Consider the following 23750-nt stretch of genomic DNA (forward strand, 5'->3'; position numbering starts at 1 on the left):
GCTGATGCCTTTCGCTATCCCAGGCAGCGGGTCGCCTTTGACGGCTTTATTAACCAAGTCAGTAGTCAACCGCATACTAAAACTGATGTTCAGTTATGTGTGTATTCGTTCACGTAACGCTTTAAGTAAATGGGCTCCAGTGACCTTCTTCATGTCTTTGCTTTTATATCTTTCTACTGCATCGTGTTGTTTCCAAACTGGAGCACAAAGGTCAGACAGTAAGTAGGTGGGCAGAGTTGATTTTGTAAAGGTGGGGTTCATTTAATAAGGAAGATAATTTAAAAACACGTAATGTATTAAAAGAGATAACAAAACAATAGAAGAGACCATTTACGTCAATTCTATACAAACCACATTGCCAGAGGATAATAATTAACATCTATTAAATATCTATAAACCTTTTTAAAAAAGCCTTGAATTCAGTTTTCATTGCACTCTCATCTGTGGAGGATCAACTAGTTCAATACACATATCACTTTTCCATCAAAAACACAGAGAAAACAGTTTGTTTTGGGGAAATGTGTGCTTATGCTGGTCAGGCCGGGCCAACACTGGGTTCATAGGAGCCTCCTGACTCACCCGTATGAGAAAACCCCACACGTGACACACCATTGGGACTCGCGGGGACGTCTAGTTAAGCCAGACGTCAAACTGTTTGCAGTTCCTTTCCTACTTTTGGCCTTCTAGACCTAAAATGAAATCATTTTTTGTCTATTTTTGGCCCCTATTTTGTTCAGGAAGTGATATTCTTAAGAAAAAAAGTAAATCACCAGGGGCCTCACGCATAATGTCATGCGTAGAATTCGCACTATAACGTTGCGTAAGCACAAAAGCAGAAATGTGCGTACGCACAGAAAAATCCAGATGCATAAATCTGTGCGAACGCCAACGTCCATGTTCATCCGCTACATAAATCCCGATCAGCGTGAAAGGTAACGCTCGTGCACGCGCCTGCTGTCCCGCCCCAACTCCTCCCAGAATTACACCTCTTTGAATATGCAAATCAATATAAATAGCCCTTAAGCGCAGCGTTCTGTGAAAAGAAAATAGCAAAACCACAAGGAAAAATGGAACAATTTCAGCGAATACCAAGTGGGGGCAAAGAAAAACGTCATATTTGTTGGTTTAAACAGTGGGATGAACAAGAAAAGGAAGCTGATCGAGTGACATAGCGTGTTGAAGAAAGTCGAGAGCTCAAGTTCACAAAGTAGCACAGTGACTGAAATAAATAAAGAACTTGTCACATATCAAAGTCACTGTGAAAAGGCGAGTCGTAGCCCAACGTCTGAGTGTCACATGACAGCTGATTAGGGTACAGAGAAAAAAAAAATAGGCACACAGTGGGGGAAAAGCACGAAAAGTCAACTTGAATCTCGAGATTTCCACTTTAATCACGTAGTTTATTTTGTCATTAAAGTAGAACTTCATAAACTTCATCTTAAATCATTTAATTTAGTAGTTTCTCAAATCCCATCGTAACTAAAGTCGCACATTAAATGCTTTGTTTCGTATTTGATCTTCTTTGTGCTCTGTGTGTCAATCACTACGTGCTTCTTAAACCGTCTTTCTCTTCTCCGACAGAACACGGAGTCCATGACATTCGTGATATTCCAGCTCTCTGAATAATTAAAACACTGAGATGTATACGTGATGTCATTTTCACGATGATAGGAGTTAAAGCAGGTTATTAAACATGGGAACACGGCAGTGCAGTGATTGTGCGCGACCTTCCATGAAATACTTTATTGCAGCAGTGCCGTCTCTTTCAAACGTACGGACCTCCAGTTCCTGTCCTTACTTTTCTTTCTCCAAATACCCAATCGCAACACAATCAACTCTGTAAGAGACGTTAAGCCATCTGTACGCTTAGAGCGCCGATTCTTCAAAACCTATCTTCGTAGTCCATGTTTAATTATTCTGTCCTTCACGCCAGTCCCAGTGAAGCATACAGTGAGAGGCAGGAACAATCCGTGAACGGAGCGGCAGATCCTTGCTAGCTGTCCTTTAATTATTACTAATATAGATTATTTAAATGAAGTTAAAGTTTTATCTGTATAATATAATCAACATATTTTGCTGCATTTCATCTTAAAAATGATATCGTCATCATATCATCGTATATGTGCTTTATAAAGTGGCTCAGGTTGTGTGATATTAGAACTGTATTGTAAGTTTCCAGCGAGGTGATTGGACTTATAAGTACAGACAGTCCTACAAAGAGCAGCTGATGGGCTAACTGAGTGCGTTTAGAGTTCTTGGGATGAAACTCTTTCTGAACCGCGAGATCAGTAAATGCTAAAGCAGCTTTGATATTTGGAATAGTTTTGCCATTCCGTGTACCATTATATCGTTACAGGTCAACTACAATCAGATGCCACAGTTTCTGAACCACGAGGTCCGTACAGGAAAGGCTCTGAAGCGTGTGTCATATGAGAAGCAGTTCAAATAGACTGTGTGCATGGCTGAGGCAGCGTGTGCTTGATGCTGTATCCTGATAATTCTCTTTCCGATCAGCTGCTCCGTGTGGTGCCGTGAGAGTAATTTGGAAAAAGATGATCCACTGTGGCAACCCCTAATGGGAGCAGCTGAAAGAACAAGAAGAAGAAGAAGAAGAAGGTGCAGTGAGAGTAACAACGCTAAAGCAGCTGTGGTATTTAGAATAGTCCGACCATTCTGTGCACCATTATATTGTTACTGGTTAATTACAACAATATGCGGTCAGTTTCAGTGTATTTATAAAGCTGCATCAGGGACGTGGATCTAAAAAAGAAAGGGTAGCCACACAGGAACAGTAGCACTGCTTGGACGCTGGGTGCCGCCAGTCTGCAAAACCGAGCGCAGAACGTGTGTACGCCAGGGTATGAGCTACCGTGGAGATGCCAAGTGTTGGTTTTATACATCGCGATTTGAGCGTGGAAACATTCTTACACAACATCTCTGTGCGTACGCACCGTTTATACACGAGACCCCAGGTGTCTTCAGCAGGATGGCTTTAAGCTGCGCGTCACCCGCCCCCAGGGGTGACCCCTGAAGACAAATTCAGACAAGTGGGGATCGGAAGTAGAGGCGTGTGGAGTGTCGTGTTATGCTACGTCGATGATCGTAGTTTTGAAATTTGATTCTTTGGCCCTCTAAGAGCCTCACCCAGGAGGTTAAAAATGACAAATTTGAGGAGGATATATTTTAGATGTCATCTTAACAGACATTTCCCCTTCTTTAATTATTTTTCAGGCAATAACCAAACCTTTTTTCCCCAAGAGATGATATTGACAAAGCTGCTCCAATGCGCACTTCCATATGGCACCTCATTCTGAAACGGAGCGCCGACAGCTCAGTTATTTTATTGCTTGTCTTCAAAGTGTGTGAACAACAAATTCAAACACAAGGCGTGTTAACAGGGTTGGCTAAAGAAACCTCATTAGGATAAGAAAGACCTTAATGCCAACTGCAGCGCCCATGAAGTGCCAACTTAAGGCAAGTTGTTTAGCTGTAAGTGAAAAATTGAAATAAGGGACTTGCACTACAAGTCGTGAAAGCGCTCCGTGTGTTCAAGAGGATGCTGTTATCAAACCAGTTCTTTAGGAAAGTCCACACAAAGTATCACCGTTAATCCAAAGTACGACAATGCCATGGAGAAACATTGTACTTGTAGATGATCTTCCATGTCATCTGGGCTTGGACTACCAGGTTTCATGTCTCCCTTTATTGTGTCTTGCCATCGCTGTTCTGGTCTCCCTCAAGGCCGCTGGCCGTCAGTTCCAAAGTGGTAGGCAATGTTGGCAACAGTGCCAGGGGCTGCCCGTGGATAACGGATAGGACTTGGCCAAAGCGCTGCAGTCGTCTGGGACTGGTGCAGCACCATTCCGTTTTCTAAATGTGTCACTACAGATATGGCGGAGATGAGATGTCCCCGTTGTCCAATGGCGCACACGCATCTCTCCCTGACATGTAACTCATGCTCAGCTCTTTTAATGGTTGGCCAGCATGCTGTTCCTTATGATGCACCCGGGCATGATTACAAATTGAGCTGGCGTGTGTCTGTCACAGGGTCTTCCACTAACCTCTCGCCATCAACCTCTTACCTTTACTGGGAACCTAGTATGACCTGTAGGGGGCCTAAAAGCACCCCAGACCCCAGAAATAATTGTACAGGCAAGTCCCAGGTTCAAAATGAACGTTTTTATTTTAAACAATACCTTTACGCAGGCTTCTTCACAATATTCATAACCACAATGCAATTCTTTCTCGTCTTTCTGCCTACCTTCCTTACTGCACTCCTATCAAGCAGCCTTTGTCTGTCTGTCCGTCCTCCACACCGTCAGGAGGAGCGACTTCCTTTATACCAGGCCCGGAGTACCCGGGTAGCACTCCTGGGTCAGGTGGGACCTTCTTTAAATAGGGAATCTTTCTCCTCACGGCCCCCAAAGGCCCCCAAGATAGCCAGCGGAGTTGCCCACTAGGACTACAACACCCATGTAGCCCTGCGGGTGTATACATGGGTAGCTTGCTGGGGTAGCTCATGGCCACATGAGGCAGCTTCCCTCCGACCTTCCATTATCAAGGCCTCCCAGCCAGGTAAAGACCCTTCTATCAGAGCCGAGGTGCCAGCAAACCCGTGTCATTGATGACCCAAGTCACTGGAAGATGTTGGTCTTCATTGGGCCCTCACCACCCTAACCCTTCTTGATGTTGAGGCCGAGTCAGATGATGACTCCATACTGTACCTGGACTTGATCTGAGATCAAAATGTCGGGTCCACGCACAGTGCATCACGTTTGGCAGCTCCTGCCCCCACAAGCAGTGAAATAAACACACTGGTAGGAATTCCTGAAACTGCAGAATCACAAAACGAATTGGCTTTCTTATAAATTAACATGCCAGCTCATTTTGGTTAACAAAACCGTGGAGGACTGGAATCCTGTGATTTATACATTTAAATACAGGGTCAGGGTTACAGGCTCAGAGACTTTCCTGACAGAATCGGGCCTCAAGCATGGCTGCCCTGCCATATATAAGTATTGTCCAAGCAGTCCTGGAGAAGACCACAGTCCTTCACTGGGCCCCCTTATACAATCCACACCCACAAAAAGGGGGGCCTAAAGTCACCAGTTAAGCTAACATGCACATCTTTGGAGATATGGGGAGAAGATCGAGGTACCTGTAGAAAAAGAACACAGAAATGAGGAAAGCACACTAACTCAGCATGGGTCTTGAATGCAAGACAATGAATCTGTGAGGCAGCAGTGCCAGCCACTGCACCACCAAGCCCTCTCTCCCCATGTGTCCAGCGCCTTATACAATGAACTCCTCTGGTGGACTGGCATCCTGTTCAGTGCTGCCAGGACTGACTGCTGCCCAACCGAGACCCTGAAATAATCACATGGGTTTAAGAATGTCAGGCCTTTCTGAATGCCACCCAAAAGGAGTTCAACATGTGCGGTTATTGCAGCTGTTCAGCACTGGGAGCTCAAACCGGGCACCCCGTGCGCCGACTGGGCCCAGCACACTTTAGATTTGTTACACGTGTGTTATGGCGGTCCAGTCCAATTGACTTGCAATTCTGGCGACGTAATGACTTCCGCAGAGGTGTCTGCCAAGTCCGTTAACGACCCGAGCAGGGCGATCATACGCCGAGGGTGACCCCGATCTCGTCACAACGCGTTTGGAGCAGGATGTTCTTTTTTTAAAATCGCGGTTTGAACTTTAGCCCCACTGCACGCGTCTGTAAATTCGGCGTGCGGGTGTGCACGTGAAGTTCTTATCAGTCTATTGATATCAATCTATTTATCTCTGTTATCGATCAACTAACTGCGCAGGGCAGAAATGTCGGAGGATCTGCAGCAGCTACGGCTGCACTTTGACCCACGGCGACAACGTCACATGTGGGCGGGGCCCAACAAAAGGCGGCGCTCGCGGTAGTCAAGGGCAACGGCGCTCGCGTCCCGACGCCGCGGCCACGCCTCCAGGCCAACTTGAACGACGCGGGCAGACTGAGCGGGGTGCCTCTGCGGAGCGGCGAAGATGTGGACGGCGGGCGCAGCTCTGGTGATCCTCGTGGCAGTGACCTGTGGGCGTGTGGAGTCCGCAGAGAAGGCCATCGAGCCGCGTGAGTGACCGTGACCGTGGGCGTGTGACGGAGAACTACAGGATTTGCGGCGTTTGCACCACAAGCGTGTTTTCGCTGAAACGCTTAACCAAGGCGGAGGCTTCGTTCGATTATTCCAATGAGTCGCTCACTGAAGCAGGGTAGGAGCGGAGTCTTCGCCAGTGTCGTTTTATAGCGCCTTTCAACTCCGAGCTCTCTTTTTGTAAAGTCGTTTCTCAAGGTGTTGTTTCCGTATCTCAGGTTAAGTGACGCCGACGCACAGAATTGAGATCAGATTTCTTGTGATCTGTGACATGTGACCCGCATGTCGCCTAAAGTCAAGTGCCAGGGGTACAATGTGAACCAAAGACCACAGCAGATGATTGACAGGAGAACACACACCTGGCCTGTCAGTGCGCTGAACGCTCTGAAATTCTTTAAATAGGCTGAAGATAAAAACCTGTCACCGAGTCAAGTGATGGCTCTGAAAAGTGACAGTGCCAAGTGGCTGAGGTCTTACTGTTTGTCTTTTTGTTTGCCCTGAACAGGTGGCATTTGTATGCCAGTAATATTCTGACCTGTGTAATCCTTGGTGCCCTGCCTGGATAAGACTGGGAGGGCGGACTCCTCTGTGCCCACCCTCTGCGCCCCTATAGAATATGGTGACAATAAATCGTAAGATCTGGGTTAAGATAATCTAAAGAAGTGCAGGCATTGGCGAGCCCTAATAATGAGAGCTGGCCGTCAGTGATGGGAAACCTGCTGACCCTTTCTAGAGAATCACGAGGGGTCAACGCACTTCCTGGTGGGCTGCCCTTTTGTGAGGATGAACGTGGATGAAGTGCTGGAGTCTGATCAATAAGAAGTAAGACCCCAGACGGACTAAGAGCTGGGCGAGCGGTCAGGATTGAATAACCGCCTGACGTGCTCACCTGTTGCCTGGCGGGCACAGCACTTTTTATTATCTGGGTGTGGCAGGATGTTGTGATACTGCTGGGCATTTGGGGTCGGGTAGCAACTGGAGACTCTTTCAGGGGGCTTTGCAGGAGTTTAGTTGTTTCCACATTTCTGCACGAGGCATTCTGGCAGGTTCGGTGACACACATTAGGCCACAGCGTTGCTGAGTGGTGAGGAGCGATTCTCATGAAGTTCTAAAGAGCGCCCTCTTAAGGAGCTGGAATTGTTGCCATTTATCCAAATGTGGCATCCTGGGAGTCAACAGGATATTTTCAAGGTTGCGGGGTGAGGCAGTGGTGGGGAGCGAGTCTGTGCCCCTTTGTTATAATTGGCACCTCTCTGCACTGAACAAAACTCTTTGATTCTCTAACACTTGGCGCAGTGGCAGTGTAGGTGACTCCCAGAATCAGCGGCTGTGTCTGAACCTGCAGCACCCTGGTGTCTTTGCCAACCGGACACAATTCCCCGGTGCTTTAAAAGGTGGTACCTTTATTTGCACATTTTGGCTTTGGCGTTTGTGGCAGGCTACGTGGCTGGCACAGGGTCAGAATATACAGAACATGAAAGGTGGGCTTGATCACTGTGTTTAATAAAGTGTCACCGTCCTGTAGGGAACACCACGCCAGGGCTCCTCACAGACTTGTGATGCCAGTCCCTCTCACACTGCTTATCAAAATGGGTAGACTGGGTGACCCGCTTGGGGTCCCACAGTGAGTGAGTAAATGCGTGCCGGGGTTTGAAGCAGCAGCTTTCCACATTGAAAACCACCCAGAGGGGGCACCATATCTGTGACACAATGTGACGAGGGTCCGTGGCTGAACAAAGGGGGACAGTTTAGCTTTGGTCCCCTGACTGGGAAACGGGGTCTCTTTGTATTGGACTGCCAGGCATGAGTGGGGGAACAGCACCTGTGAGGTAGCGAAATATGTCACCGTCCCTCATTGGTGGCTCCGCGGGTCCAGGGAGGGGGGCGCCTGCACTTCCAGGTATAAAAGGCCACCGAGGAAAAGCGGAGTGAGGGGGGATAAGAGAAGAGAGGGAAGGAAATCGCCATTGAAAAGTGAGCTTGAAGTGAGGCTGGCCGGACAGAGAAACGGGACAAAGTGACAAAGTGACAAAGTGACAAAGTGAGAAGAGACGTGACACGGAGTGGAAGGGGGCTACGTGGTGTGTGCGGTGGTCTCCTGAGTTTGTGGGACTTGTAGTTAATATTTAAGAATCTTTTGATGAGGGGGTACAGTTATGTTGGACTGGGCACCATGCTGCGGGTACCGCGCCAGAGTCCGAGATCCTGGATGATTGGTCAGAGTTGGGGTGGCGGGCAGGTGCGGGTAAGTGGGGGGCTGAGGACAGAGATGCCAGAAAGAGGTGAAGCCCCTCAGTGTGTTGAGGCTTACGGCTCGGGTGGCACTGAAATCCTGGATCTTAGTTATTGTCTGATGGCCGGGCACTGTCGTCATGGAGATGATTTATCAATTGAAGACATGCGTGATTACAATTAAGACGCCCTGTCGTCGTGTCCGTCCCATTCTAGGTGGTCTCGTTAACATCTGAGTGTCGGGGACCCTTCAGACATTTCCACAATATGACTGACTGCTGGTGCCAGGGTCACACAGGGGGTCTGCGCTGGGTCACCAGGTCACAAGCAGGTCGTCTTCTCTTTCGTTTTTTTTGGATTCTCCCACCGCTTGTTTGCGAGAGTCCATCTGGCGTAGCCGTGGTCTCCATGCCAAAGCCTCTGCCCCTTCACCACTCTTTGAAGTCGTCGCTGCCACCCTGCTCCTCTTGTTTCCACTGGGCACTGCCCCATGTCTGTCATCTCTCCAGTGTCGTTCCTTCCTGGACTTCGGTGTAAATGTTCATCTGCTGGCACTTCGTGTAAGGCCCATGGCACTGATTTTGCCCTCGTGCCCGTCCGTGTTGCCCTCCCTAAAAGGCCCACTATGGCATTCCAGAGCTTCATCATCTGCCACGTCCCTCTGAGGTGCTGTCACTTGTGGCCCGTTCCTGTGACAGTGATGGCTCACTCTGAGGAGTCTCACACAGGTGGGCCACCAGGTTTCAGGGGCATCATGGCAGGATGTTTTTAGTGCCCTTGCTGGTGCCAGCCCCCTTTAGTCACCTTTGCCAACCCGCGAGAGTGACGGTGACCTTATTCTAACCCCAGGTGACCTTAAGTATTCTGCCCTGAACGTCAGTGCCACTCTCGGGCCACTTGGAGTCTTTCAAACGGTGGCCCTTCGTCTAAGTGGCTCTGTGACTGTTGGGTGATGGTGCCCAGGCTGGCATTGGCTCACCTCTTGCTTTCTTTTCTTCTCTCCAGGTACGTATTGTGAGAGCTGCTTAGCCACCGTCCAAGGTGAGTGGGGTCGGGCTCGCTGTGGGTGAGGCGGCTGGCAGAGTCACCGCCGCTCTGATGGCATGTCACCTCTTTCAGAGCTCAAGAGGAAGCTGGCAGCACCTTCTCGGCAGGGCGCCGACTCGCGACTTAAGAAGGCGCTTAAAGACGTTTGCAAGGAGTCCACGTTTGAGGACAGCGAGCTACCAGCGGACAAAATGGCGCAGGCCTGCCAGTTCATGTTGGGTAAGGCAGTTTGTGTGGTGCCCACCTTCTCGGGTACAGGCCCGGAGCACTCGTCTGTATTTACTGCTCTAATAAAGTCACGCTGCATTTATTATGACACAAATTACACAAGACCTCCATGTGGCTAACGGTTAAACAACACTGTGAGCAGAAACGACCACCGGGCGCCAAACTGCCATCCATGCATTTATAGCCCACCTAATGCAATCAACTCCCAGTCTCCCCAAATCCGCTTAACCCAATTTAGCATCTCAGAAGCTGGAGGCCATCCCAGCAAATCGAGGAATCAACGCCAAGTGAGGCTCCAGTCCGTGCCACTGCTGGTTCAAGCCCACACCTGCCCCGAGTTTACCTCCAGACATGCTCAGCAGCGGGCATAAGCACCCGCCTAATAGTGGGCAGGGCCCCCTGGAGCCGTGGACTCTACAAGACCTCAGGAGGTGTCCTGTGGCACCAGGGCGTTGGCAGCAGTCCTGTAAGTGGCGAGGTGAGGCCTCCATGGATTGGACTTGTCCTTCCAGCAGATCCCACGGATGTTCAACCAGACTGCGGTCGGGGGAGTTTGGTGGCCAAGTCCTCAAACTGTTTGTGAACAACGTTGGCAGTAATGCAGGGCACGGTGATGCCATGAAGGGCCATCTTTAGGTAGGCGGTGTGTGTCTTAAAGTGAGATCCTTGTCACGATTCCCAAAAACGTTCATGTAGCACCTGACCTGGTGGGCTTGTGGGGATTCAGGATCAGCTGGTAAAACAGATGAGGAGGAGATACGGGCACAGTGTGCCCATCGGGTGCCCGCATGACATGTAGAATGTCTGACGTTCTCCTTCCCTGTCACCCTGCAGATGCCCACGAGGATGACTTCCATCAGGTGCTGTTGAGCAAACACCAGGAGGACAAGCCGGAGGTCCTGCTCTGCTACAAACACACGATGGCCTGCACCGGACAGAAGAGACCGGGGGCTCAGGTAAAGACCACCAGAGCCAGGAACACACGACGTGTCCAGTGTGGCCCACCTTAATATTCTCAGCGCAGGTCCACTCCCACTTGGGGAGGGTCATCCAGTGCCACAGGACCAAGGGACCACCTGTCTGTCTCTACCACAAAGTAGGTGACAAGGAACTTTAAAGTGGGCACTTAAGTCCCAGCTGGTGCCACGTCAGCTCAGAGGAGGACAAAAATGACACGTCTGAACAAACCCCCCCAAAACTCCCCACCACTGTCGTCAGCCGCGGGACGAGTTCCTCCGGTTCTTCTGCATTTTCTTTTTTGTTGTAACAATAGGAGAGAATGAGGAAGAAATGGGAGCCATTGGGCATTGGGCAATCGGCCATTGGCAACGGATTTAGCAATCTGAAGTTTAGATCAGTATGTGGTGTGCCCACCAGCGCTAAGGACGGGCGAGGCTCAGTGCCAGCAGTCACACTGCGGAAATGTCCTTAAACTTGCTGCGACATAAACTGGCCATAACACCGATGCCCGTTTTATATCCACAGCAGACTGACTAAGTATGGCGACCCTCTCACCGTCTGCACACGTCACTCTGCTGTCCCATTGGCCATGATTGCCCACCATTCTGTATTACTGTCACCCCCTTAGCCATCGCCCGCTTTTTACATTGGCAGTGCCAGCTTCCCTCCACCTGCATCAACGTCTCCTCATCTGTTTTGCAGGACGGTGAAAAGGCCACATTCCGAGACAGTGACATCGAGGCCATCCTGGAGAAGAACAAGGACAAGGTACGGCGCATCAGGCCCGTCCGCACCATTGACGTGATGCCCACTAAAGACGAGCTGTAGGCCCGGCGCCAGGACTGGTCACCCCGACTTCATTAAGGATCGGCCAATGGAGGGCCAGCGTTTGTGTGAAAGTCATGTCAGCGGTGTCACAATAAAGTGCTAAAGCCCACCTTCTGCCCTCACCTTGCATTCTGCTAAATTTGGGGTGGAGAGAAAAGACAGAAGACAAATCTGAAAGGCGCTATATAGCAGACAGCTAGAGGTGAAAGGCGCTATATAAGAAAGACATGGCAGACAGTATGTAAAAGTCTGGTGTGAAGAGCACTATGTGAAAGGCACTATATATGATGTGACACATCTGTGACCAAACCTGGGTGGGATGTCTCAGCTGTATGGCAGGCAGGCAGTCTATGAGCCCACCAGTCCTTGGGGTCAGGAACTCACGCCCTCTAGTGAAGTACTTTTGTCTTTCCTTAGCGCCATCTAGTGGTGCCCCCTCAGACAGACCATTGGGCATCCTATGAAAATAAACTGCACGTTTACCATGTGCCAGCTAGCGCCATCTACTGGCGTCATCCCTGGCAAGTCAGTAAGCGTGTGCCTGAACTATGAAGTGCCCGCTACTGCCATCTCGTGGCATCGCCCCAGACAGGAGGTGGGCACTCCCGCTGAACCCCCTTTAAAGATTGGCAGAGCAAAGCCATAACAGAGCTGAGAGATGAGAGCTCAGGGTGCAGGCTTCTCGTGCCCCTTGTGCCCACACAGACAGGACGGTCATTTGAGGGTGAGGACCGTGTGACGGTCAATGTGGTGGCCTCCCTGAGCTCCTTCCACACAAGGATCTGGACCTCGGGGTCAAATCCAGGCCCCCTTCCTTGAACTTACTGTCACAACACGACGTCCACCATTTAGTTCCAGTTTCCCACAGTTGAAGTCTGTGCTTTGTGGCACGCACCTGAACATGGCATACAGAAGTGTGATGCCCACTGGGTGACCACCCAACCTCATTACCCACTGGCCAGGACTCACCAATCCGCCCAGCTAACACTCCGAGCCATTGAGCCCAGCAATTCTTTAACAGCCGACGCCCAAGGTGACCGCATGGGCACACGTGGTGCACATGTTGGGCACAAACTCAGTCAGACAGATTGTCCCGCGGGTACTGCTGGGTACTCAGGAACTCAAAACGGTCCCCACTGGTCAGAGTTTCAGTAAAGTGACCCTCATGTCCACCAGAGGCCGGCGTGGGAGAGAAACGAGTCTGGTGGCAAAGGTCTGGCTGACCCTTGCCATATCAGTATTCTTTGTGCCCATTGCCTGCCAGGCTGTGCCCCCGACCTTCACCTGGCAAGTCCATGACGTCCTCGTAGCTGGCCAGATGTTACCGTAGCAAGCGGGCAAGGCTGCGTGGAGCGGCTCAGCCAACTGTCGCCCTCTAGTGGCGGCCTGACAGACACCATCAGCGTACAAAAGCACTTTATTAAAACACGGCTGGCACTTTAAATTGTAACAACGTGGGAAACAGAAAACGTTAAATTAAGAACAAACCAAACCAAACCAAGCGTGAAGAGGAGGCCGGGTGGTGGCACTGGACATGATTCTTATGATGCCACCCCACTTGGCACCTTCTTCCCTTACACCATTTCTTGATCGCCTCGTGTCCCGATGTGGTAAAGTGCCAGGCCTCTGTGCTCATCCTACAGCCGTCCTCTCATGCCCACAGGGTGTGCCCGCTGCTCGTGCCTGTAGGAGGCGCCAGTGCAAAGCAGAGGTCTTCACAGTGATGGCACTCGGCGGCCCACTTGCAATCAGCGGAGCAGGCAGGGCACAAAGAGCGTATCCCATAATGCTCTGCACCATTACAAAAGAAGAATCCTTAGTGACCCCGGGGGGCTTCACACCTGATGTTCACAGCCAATGGCGGGAGTGAAGGAGAAGGGCAGATAAATGTGGGTCACTCAAACTGCCAGGCCAACCAGTGAAGGGACAGCTGAAGCTGCCAACTGGGGGGCCGCCACTCCTACCCTCACGTTGAGCTACCGTCGAGCGTCTGGATGTGCTGGAGCAGCTCGTCACAGAACCACGGCGTACGGTGCTTCTCCCGGACCACCTCGACCTCCTTCTCCAGCAGTGACGGGCAGATGGCACTGCCCACTTTCAGCACGCCTGCCATAGAGAAACAACATAAAAATCAGGGCACAAGGGAAGTCACCGGCCAGCTGACAGCCCCACAGCATGATGGGAGCCCAGCAGTCTGGTCACCCCTCCTCATAATGAGGTGGGCATGAAAAGGGAGTGCCCCCTAGTGGTGGTAAAGCTGGGGATGTAACCAGCAAGTTGTTAACAACAGCATCAGGAGAAAGCCCACCCGAGACTGTGATTGGGTGGTCTGTGCAACACCTGAACATGTGACAATATCGACCTCGTGAACTTATGAAAGGCGCTATGCTCATCTGCCAGTTTATTAGGCACACCCCCACCTCCACCCTGTGACTACAATTCCCATGAGGCAGTGGGAGCGCGCTGGGGCTGATGGGAGGCAGCGAGTGGAGGCAGGAGCCACCAGGCTGGCGAAGAACACGCCGGGTGTCACGTCAAGGGGCCTGGGCATCGCCATATTGACAGACGCAGTAGATAGACGTGAAAGGCGCTATATAACAGTAGATAGACGTGAAAGGCGCTACAGAGTGGTGACTCTGAGGCTGGGGATCTGCACTGGCAATCAGAAGGTTGCTGGTTCGAATCCCATAAATGCCAAAAGGGACTGTGCTCTGTTGGGCCCTTAACTTGCGATTGCTGAGCGCTTTGAGTGGTGAGAGCAGCACAATAGAAATGCAAAGAATTATTTATAAGAGATCGATGTATTAGATGGGCAGACCCACAGAGGTGAAAGGCGCTATATAACACATGTAACAGGTACTTTTTACATTTCCATGTACCTATTTGGCTGAGCCCTTTTATCCAAGGTGACGTAGGAGACAACCGGTGACATTTCTTTTTGGTTTTCCAATTGGGGTCACACTGGTGTCAGAAGTGGGATTTCAACCCTCAGGGTTTGAAGTCCAAAGTCTTAACCACTGCGCCACACTGCCTGCCATACGGTAGACTGATCGAGAGATGTGAAAGGCGCTACATACCAGTAGATATCTGGGGAAGGCTCTGTATGAGAGGTAACTCTGAAAGGCGCTATATGCCACACAGGAGTCTTGTCGCAGCTACAGTCAGAGTTTCTAAATATTTCTTTTTTTAATTCGCTTTACGTTTGTCATCGGTGAGCCTCTGTGGCTCTCTCGTCACGCGCCACGGGTGGTGAATTCCTAAAATAACAGGGTGGCACTTTAGTCCTTAAGTACTACAATACAAAGCCACTACACCATGGAGGCCATGTGACACTGGGGGGCACACGAGGGTCTTGAAACCCAACTGAGGAAAGTCATAAATCAGAACCCCTGTTGGCCAAGATCTTCACTTTATGTTCACCTCCACCATGATGACACATCAAGTCACCAGGCTTGTATTGTCACCAAATCATTTTGAGGACATGACGGTTGGTCTCCTTCAGCCACTGAGCAGCTTCAGGGTGATGTGGAAATGGCCGTCGAGTCTGCAGCGACAGCTTAGTCATTCGTCAATGGGGACAAAGGAGTGACACACAGCTGGAGGGGTGCGCCTAATAAACTGGCCACTCGGTGGAAGGCACACTGACGGACCAGCAAGGCAAGAAGAGCATGCTGTCGCCCTCTAGTGGTAGACTTGACTATTAGACTTTAAGGGTCAGTCAGTCAGTCAGTCAGTCAGTATCCAACTAGCTATAACCTAACACAGGCTCACGGGGGTCTGCTGGAGCCAAACCCAGCCAACACAGGGCACAAGGCAGGAACAAACCCTGGGCAGGGCGCCAGTCCACTGCAGGGCAAACACACACACACACACACACACGGGACAATTTAGAATCAGCAATGCACTTAATCTGTGGGAGGAAAACCACGCAGACACGGGGAGAACATGCAAACTCCAGGCAGGGAGGACCCGGGAAGCGAACCCAGACGGGTCTCCTAACTGCGAGGCAGCAGCGCTACCCACTGCGCCACCGTGCCGCCCCACTTTAAGGGTCAGTCATTCTGAACACAGTCAGCAGACGCCATTGGTGGACACCTGCAGGGAGCTGCTCTGTCCAGCAGGGGGTGACCTGCAATGTAAATCTGAGGTCCAATCTTACTGCCACCTTCAAGACTCTTGTTGTGTCTGTCACCCAAGTCAGAGGTCCTCATGTTGTCATTCTTTTTTATTATAATATTTATTTCTTTGTTTAATTTATTGAGCTCTTGTAAAGTTTTCATTTCTGCGTGGAGACCAATAAAGTGTCATCTCTGTATCAAGTCAGGTGTGCCTAATAAACTGGCCACTCTGGGTACAGAACCCTAGCTGACATGCATGGCAGTAAGTGTGTGCTACCGCCCTCTAGTGGTGCCCGACTAGACTTGCTACTGGCAACTGCAGACCAAAGCCGCCGCCGCTGCCACCGTGGAAGTCACTCCGATGTTTTTTTTTTTTGTATTTTTTTTGCTTGCTGTTCGCCTGCCCACTCCTAGATTGTGCCCACCTGATCCTGGCAGTGCCAGCCGTCTTGTTTTTCTTCTGAATGCTTACGGTTTGTATGGAGTGGTGCTGATGCCACAGATCATAAAGCTCACGTCATTTGCATTTACTGTTTTGCTGGTCAGCTCGAACCCCAGGATGTCCTTGAGGGTCACCACTGCTAATCTCTTTTCTTGGGTTTCTAGCGGACTGTGGCACTAAAGAAGCTCATTTGCGTTTTATGTAATCCAATTTTAATGACTTTGGACAGCAGTGACATGTTGCCCGAGTGTCACCGGCCTCTGCATACGTCACAAGGTGCCTGCAGCTGCTCCGGTGGCCCAGCATGGCAACACCAGGAGTAAAAAAAAAAGAAAGAAGAAAGAATGTGAGCAAATGGCCAGAGTGGCCACCAGAGGGCAGCATCGCTCTTCAGAAGAGCCAGGAGGAGGAGGAGGTGTGAGGATGGCAGCCTGCCGGGGGCCTTCACGCCACCGCGCCCCTCAGCCCAATAATCGCCTCTTTGTTCCCACGATGTCGACCGCCGCCACTCCATACGAACATCACACATCAGACGGTAATCGGAGAAGCGCGTCCGCCTGTGCACCGATGTAATGAAGGCCCCCTCTGACATCCCGACCAACAATTACCACAGACATTAGGAAATGCAGCAAAGGCACTATAGTGTTACAAGTTGGAAAACATGTGGAAACAAATTGGCGGGCAATCAGAGACGGCGAAGCGTTTGAGATTTGTTTGAAATGTTAGAAACGCCGCCACCGCCTTCGAGCTGCGGGGGGAAGCGGGGAGCACAATGTGCCTTTGTCAGCCGTCATTTGAAAAATAACACGGCGGACCCCTGAGCCGCGCCAACCAGGACGACTTTGAAAAACTTCTTGTAAGAACTTGAACGGTGGTGTTACGGGACGAGGGTGTGGTGGGGGCAAAGGGTCTTCAGGCCAACTGCTGGTGGTGGGCAGGGAGATTCAGAGCAACACACTGCCACCCTCTGGCACCACAGCAATCAAAAGCTAGGCACATCAAAGGGGCCAATGGGACACCTGGCAGTTGCATCCTGGGCCACCCAGCCCAACATGGCACAGTAAAGATGGGCTGTGCCATATGAACCCACTGTGGCCACCAGGGGGCGCTGAGCTAATCCAGTCACCAGTGGTCAGCAGGGTGTGCCGCCCTAATCCAACCCATTATCTGCAGTAAGGCAGACTGTGGCCACTAGGGGGCGTTGTGCTAAATAGGCCTTGGCTTGGCCAGTAGGGTGTGCTGTCCAGGGGTCAGCAGGGTGGGCTGTGCTAAACCAACCCATTATGTTTATGGAGACCATCTGAGAGCAGTAAGGGGTGCTGTAGTCACCCAAGCCTTTGGGGCCAGCAGGGTGGGCTATGCCAAGCAAGCCCCCCTGTTCAGTTCTATCTATCTATTATACAATGCATTACACATCTACCTGTCATATGGCACCTTTCATGTCTACCCACCTATCAGTCGGCTGGTTATACAGGCCCGTTAACGGCTATCCATTATATGGCGCCTCTGCCCTCCACCTGTCCATGTATTATAAGGCGCCATTCACCGTATCTCACTGGAGGGTGGCGACGTGTTGTACGCTGGTCACACATGCAAGCAGAGACGTCCACCATAACAGAGCAAACTCTGACCAGCCAAGCAGGGTCTGCCGTTTTCAACATGCCCATCCTGGGCAGTGGGTGCCCAGCGTTAGCCCTTACCCTTCAAAGACAGAAGAGGGCGCTGTGCTAATCCAGACGCCCAAGTTTAATATGGCAGGCGGTGTCCAGTAGGGGGCACTGTGTTAACCTAGCCCCTTGTTGCCAGTAGGCTGGTACCGCTGAGGGTCTGGGACTTGACGAGTGCCCACATGTCATTCAAGTGACCCAATGTTCGGCGAGATCTTTTACTTTTGTCACGCGCCTTATGACACTGAAGGACAAGCCCACAGGGACCCCCGATTTCACAGGGCGACTGTCCATGTCATCAACGCCACCCTCATTCCTCTCTCACACTGCGTCTGCGCACCCAATTCCAAAGAGCAGAGTGCCACTTTGTGCCCACATTCCCACAGCCTGGTTGATGTGAGACCACGCGTTTCAAAAGCCCCCTAGCGTGCAGAGCGCCAGGCAGCACCCAGTAGAACTGTGGACGAGGTAACCTGGGAGGCGCTACATAGACTAAAGACCACAAGAGCAGCCCCCTTCTGTGACGTCCATGTTGGGGGGACCAGCTGGTCAAGACCTGCACTGCCCGGCATCCCACAATTCTGAGTGCCTCCATAGATACCGAGTGCAGTGACGATGTGATCTTGATTGATGTGAGGCGCTATATAAAACAGCTGTGGGTTCAGACCTTGGCCTGGTCGCCCTCCATCATCACAAAGACAGGCAGCTCTCAGCTGGCACTGTGTGGGTGTCACTGTGCCTTGTGCTAGGCTGGCACTCCATCCAGCTCCCTTATGCCATGCGCACCCAGGAGTGGATGAAGTGGGTGTAACAATGGACAGATTATAAAGTGCTGATGCCCGCTGAGCCTCGTGCCAGTTTATTTAAATTACTTTTATAGAGTGCCCTGCCCAGAGCCCCAACAAATGGCAACAAGAGGAGCCCCCCCAATAATCACAGCCATACCAACCATCTCTGCAAACAGTGCCCACTCCCAGGTGCCCCCCCACTGACTTTAAAAGCTTCTAGTGCCCAATGGCACCGTCCACATGTAGCACTTCTTACCCAAGATGGCCATCTGAATGTTGCTGTCCGGGTCATCCAGGTGAACTAGGAGGCCGCGGTAGAGAAATTCAAGGTGTCCTCGGTAAGTGGTCCGGTCGTAATCTGGGGGGACGCGCTGAAACCACATAGTCAGGGCCTGTGCGGCGGCACCTCGAACGTCATCGCTGGCATCGTCCAGACGCTTGAGCAGCTCTGTGGAGGAAGAAACAGAACGGGGGGTCAGTGGTAGGCGGCACACAAAGGGACCACCGTGGCAACAGCTGTCATTCAGCCCACCTTACCCACTGATATGCCAGGAATACTCACAGCCCGGGTCAGGCAACAAAGGACGAGACAGAAAACAAAGAGCTTCACACGGAGGTCTCAAACAAGCCGCCCCCTGAACCCTCATGCACTATGGTGTAAGGCGCTATATAAAGCAATGGACTGGACTTTTCACAACTTAGCTAAGGGGGGCCACTTCTCATTATAAAGACAGTACAGGCAGGATCCCGGTGAGTTGCTTTTCATTGTGAAAGGCGCTATATAATAAACACGCCCTCTGTGTCAAGTTCATCCTGGAGTCCTTGTGTTCCAGATAATGAAGATGTGCAGGTTGAGAGACTCGGACCACATTAAAGACCTTGAGGGGGTACTGAATATTAAAGGCGCTATATAGGTAACGCTAACCAGCTCCTGTACCTTCAGAGTGAAAACGTTTAGGCAAAGCTCATTCATAAAGGCGCTATATACGTAGAGGTCTGTCATTAAACACACTGGCATGGCATTCACTATGAAAGGCGCTATACACATCATGACAGGTTTCATGGTACTCCTCATGAAAGGCGCTACATCTCTCATCGGTCATACCCTTCACATTAAACACTTCATTATGAGGCACAGTACAACAAACCTGCTTCAGTTCAGATGTAAAATAAAATATTAGGGAGGATATCCATTATGAAAGGCGCTATATGCATAAAATACCCCCTGAACTGTGATGTACACTTCGTGTTAAACACTCTGGGATGGTCCTAAATATGAAGGGCACTTTATATTAAATACCTTTTCCAATTTGGATATTCTCTTTATTATTAAGCATATTGGGATATTAACTATGAAAGGCGCTATATTGTCTAATAGACGGCCTTCTGCTTTGTTACACTCTCATTTTAAACTTTGAGATGTAGCACCCTGTTTAAAGGCACTATATGGATGAAACACTCCTTCAGATCTCTTGTGCTCGTCCTATTCGTTTGGGACGGTCCTCATAATGAAAGGCACTTCTGCTGATGGTGACATTCTCTTTATGCTCACCACATTGGAATAGTCATTATAAAAGGTGCTATATGTCTGCTACGCCCCCTTGAGTTCACTTACAGTCTCAGATTATATCACTTAAGGTGGGGCTCATCATGAAATGCGCTATATGTCTACTACGCCCCCTTGAGTTTCTTCGGTTACACTCTCACTTGGGACTCATCATGAAAGGCGCTATATTTACAGAATTTCTCTTCAAATTCGGCCCCTCGGATTGATATTTGTGTCCGATTTATCTGCTCGCCTCCCTCGTTTCTCTTCTTATTCTTTCTCATTTTATTTCCCAATTTCCCTGTAAAGCACTTTGTGATGCCGCTTATTGTGAAAGGCGCTATATCAAGACATATTCACAGAAAGATGGCAGTTTCAGTGCCCAGCAGGCCCCTACCAGGGTAGACTGTGTTGAGGGTCTCTGCGTCCAGCTGGTCAGTGCAGAGAAGCAGAATGGAGCCGATGATCTGACAGGCCATCTGCCGGGTCATCTTGGAGTCTTCGTCAAGAGCAGCGACCACCTGAGCCATCAGGTCTTTACGCACAAACAGCAACTGGAGGGGAAGGAAGGGAAAGAGGGAGTGTGAGTTGGGGGTACGAGCCCAAGATGACCACCACTTGCCAGTGCCCGGCGGCACCTGTAAAGGGGAGCACAATGGCGTCCTGGACACACGGAGAGGCTGAAGAAGAAAAAGGTGAGCAGAGCCCTCCACAGCCCCCCCCCAAGACCACCCCACCCCCATCGCCGAAGCCGCCTTCCTCCTAATTCCGTCTTTTATTTTTTTTGACTGACTGAGTGACACTTTGGAATTTCCCCTGCGCTTCTCGCTTCCTGCAGGCTACGCTAAAAACACTCGGATTGAAACAAATACCTCAAAGTCCGGGGTCAACCAAGAGAATGGCTTCCCTGACAAGTCAATCGAGACGGCCGCACGCCTGAATAAATACTAAAGCCGCCCAGCCCTCCGATGGAGGATGTGTCGTGTCGACGCTCAAAGCCCACCCCGCCCCCAGTGGGTCGCTGGGGGCCTTTACTGGATCCGAGGGGGGCTTTGCAGGTTCAGACCTGCAGCTTATCGTGAAGCCTACTGTCCCCCACCAAGTGTTCAGGGTGACCCTATGGGCCTGGTGCCACCTCACTTTATTTGTCATTAGCCCTGTTCTGCCACAGTTGCCTTCAGTCACGGGACCCCCCCCCAATCCACCGTGGTCCATTCACTGCCTGCGCACAACCAGTGCTAACCATCGACTGGAAAAATTTAACTGGGATTCAGACAGTCCTTCACAGGTGACAGAGATGGCAGGGGTGGGTGAGCACACTTACACCCCTGGCAGGTGGCAAGTCATCCCATGGAGGGTCACACAGTGGCAGGGTTTACAACTGAAGTCAGGGTGCAGGGGAGGGTCAGCTGATTGTGGTGGGCTTCCGAGCCACTGAGGATGTGGCAGCGTTTGAGCTCTGTGGGGGAATGAAGAAGAATACTGGGACTGAAATTGTACAGTCAGCAGGGGGCACCAGAGAGCAAATATAAAGTCAGTACTAAGGTGCCTGGTTGGCCAGAGCCACCCATATAATGGCAAACATGACAGTGGCACCTACCTGTGCACTGGCAGAGACAGTATGGGTGCCTGCAAGAAGAATCACTGCAGTGGACAAGGAGTCAGCGATACAGGCCTGTCAACAGGACGCTGGGCGACTGGCATGGCAACCAATTGTAGTGCCACCGGAGTCGATGGACTGCAGTACTCAGGAAAGGCGGCACATTAAAGAAAACACTAAGAACGGAATCCTCTGTCATGTACCCTTCTGCACCTAGGGACCCAACTGGAGGTCCTTCCATCCTTGCCCTCTGCCATACCCCTTAAATGACTGCTGCCCAGAGAAGTGTTCTCGCTGGGATATCCCTGAACTGGCAGAGCCAAACTTTTTTGTTTGTTCAACATAAGTGACACATATCTGAGAATCCTCCACTTGTTTGGAGTGGGATGGGCTGCTATGGTGGCACAGGAGTCAAATCCTACACCCGTTTATTGTCTGGGGTTTATATGTTCTCCCCATGCCCATGTGGGTGTTCCTTTCACCCCCCCCATAAAGATGTGCGGGTATGGAATGTCGTGAATTCGGCTTAGTGGGGTTGAGGACCTTATCTCATGAACTGGCATGTGCCCGATATGAAAGCTGGGAAGGGGCCACTCAAGGGCTCCCAGGAGTGAGCACATCCTTCATCTCGGTGGTCAACGGACACTTCATCAGCTCCACACCCTTCTCAGGGGTGATTAGGAACCCAATGTGGCTTTGCACTCCAAGATGAAATCCTTCCAAGAGAGGACCAGTAGGGGGCGCTCGGCAGGCGGTCAGACTTACCTGTGCAGGTGGCAGCACCTCGCTGTGTAGAAGGGCCCAGAGGCAGGAGATGGCGACGGTTCGGATAGCAGCAGCCGTCCTTCCAGCGTGCCACAGCAGATTGGGCAGGACGGCGTCTGTGAGAAACGCCTGTAGGTGGTCGGCCAGCCGTCTGTCTCAGGCGCGGGGGGGAGAGAAGAAGAGGAGATGTTAGGACCCCCTGAGAAAGACGACCGACGGAGCCGGAGGGCGCGTCTCCTTCACCGATGGCAGCTCCACTGTCAGGATGGAGACGCCCAGTGGGGACACAACTGACAGGGTCACCGGAGGTGGGGGTCTCCACACAGGGGCCGCTCACCTCAGTTCAGTACGGCTTTGTTTGCTACTACTGGCAGAACTGGGCTGGCCTGGTCACTCTGGGCACTTTACTTTCCTATTAACGACCTATTTGGGCACATCTGGTTACACAGTTCACTCTGAACAGGTGGGCTTTGGGTGATTCAGTGGTGGTCTACTGCTGGCCTGGTCACTCTGGTACACGCTGATTTTGTCCCGGTTACCCACATAATCTAATGGCCCCCAGTGAGACCCGACGGCCTGCTGCCAAAGTGCCCATATTAAGGTACACTGGCTTGTAATCCAGTAACTCCGCAGTAGGTCCCAGTGGCCCTTTGCCCAAAGTAAGATCCAGTGGTCCACCATCAAGATCCCACTGTCCTGTAATCCAATGGCCATCATTAAAACCTGCTGGCCTGTCACCTCACTGCTGCCAGTAAGACCTGGTGGCTTACGGCTCAGTCACCCACATCAAGATCCAATAGCCCAGTGCCCAGCTGGCCAACTGAGGACCCAATGGCCTGTAATCTTCTGACCACCTGGAGGACCACTGCCCAGAATGAGACCTAATGGCCCCCAGATAGACCCCATGGCCCTTGCCCATTTGCCCACATAAAGACCTGCGGTACTGTCACTTGCCCACTGCCCGTACGTCCCAGGAGCCCACAGCACAAATTCTACGCCTGCCCCTTTCATCTTTTAGGTCACCCCGATTGCTGTCCAATCTCCCAGAATCCCCCAGGAGCCCCCATTAAGACCCCCGTCACCTCGCAGCGCCCTCTAAGAGCCAACGGCCAATCCTCCAGGTGGTCCGCGCCCCAGGATCCCCCGGGATGACTTCCAGGTAACGTTTTCGTTTGAACGGCTCCCAGCGCCCTTCCCTGTTGTTTTTGAGTCAGAACAAAAGGCCGGCGGCTCGCGTGGCCGCAGTGTGCACCTCCTGTGTTTGGCTTGGCCCGGGGACGAGGGTCCGTCGGCAGGCGAGCTGCGAACATCACCTGCTATGTGCGTGATTAGAAAAAAAAAAAGGGAGCTGCGCCAAGCTGTGCCACGGTTTGTATTTTTAAGGCCAGGGTCGGTGGGTCA

At 51.2% G+C, this 23750-nt stretch overlaps 1 protein-coding gene across 1 annotated transcript in view; it reads right to left on the minus strand.

The window, feature by feature from the left end:
* Positions 1-12822: 12822 nt before the first annotated feature.
* Positions 12823-23750, minus strand: part of LOC120542433 (dynein assembly factor 5, axonemal-like) — a 72602-nt gene continuing 61674 nt past the window's right edge. The window contains exons 10-13 of the mRNA XM_039774912.1: positions 22350-22500; positions 20382-20538; positions 18695-18886; positions 12823-13529 (exon numbers count right to left, since the gene is read on the minus strand). Of these exons, the coding sequence (XP_039630846.1) occupies positions 13390-13529; positions 18695-18886; positions 20382-20538; positions 22350-22500 (640 nt within the window). The 3' untranslated portion in view covers positions 12823-13389. The remainder of the gene's footprint in view (positions 13530-18694; positions 18887-20381; positions 20539-22349; positions 22501-23750) is intronic.

This window comes from Polypterus senegalus, chromosome 13 (assembly GCF_016835505.1).
Source record: "Polypterus senegalus isolate Bchr_013 chromosome 13, ASM1683550v1, whole genome shotgun sequence".
Classification (NCBI taxonomy): Eukaryota; Metazoa; Chordata; class Cladistia; order Polypteriformes; family Polypteridae; genus Polypterus; species Polypterus senegalus.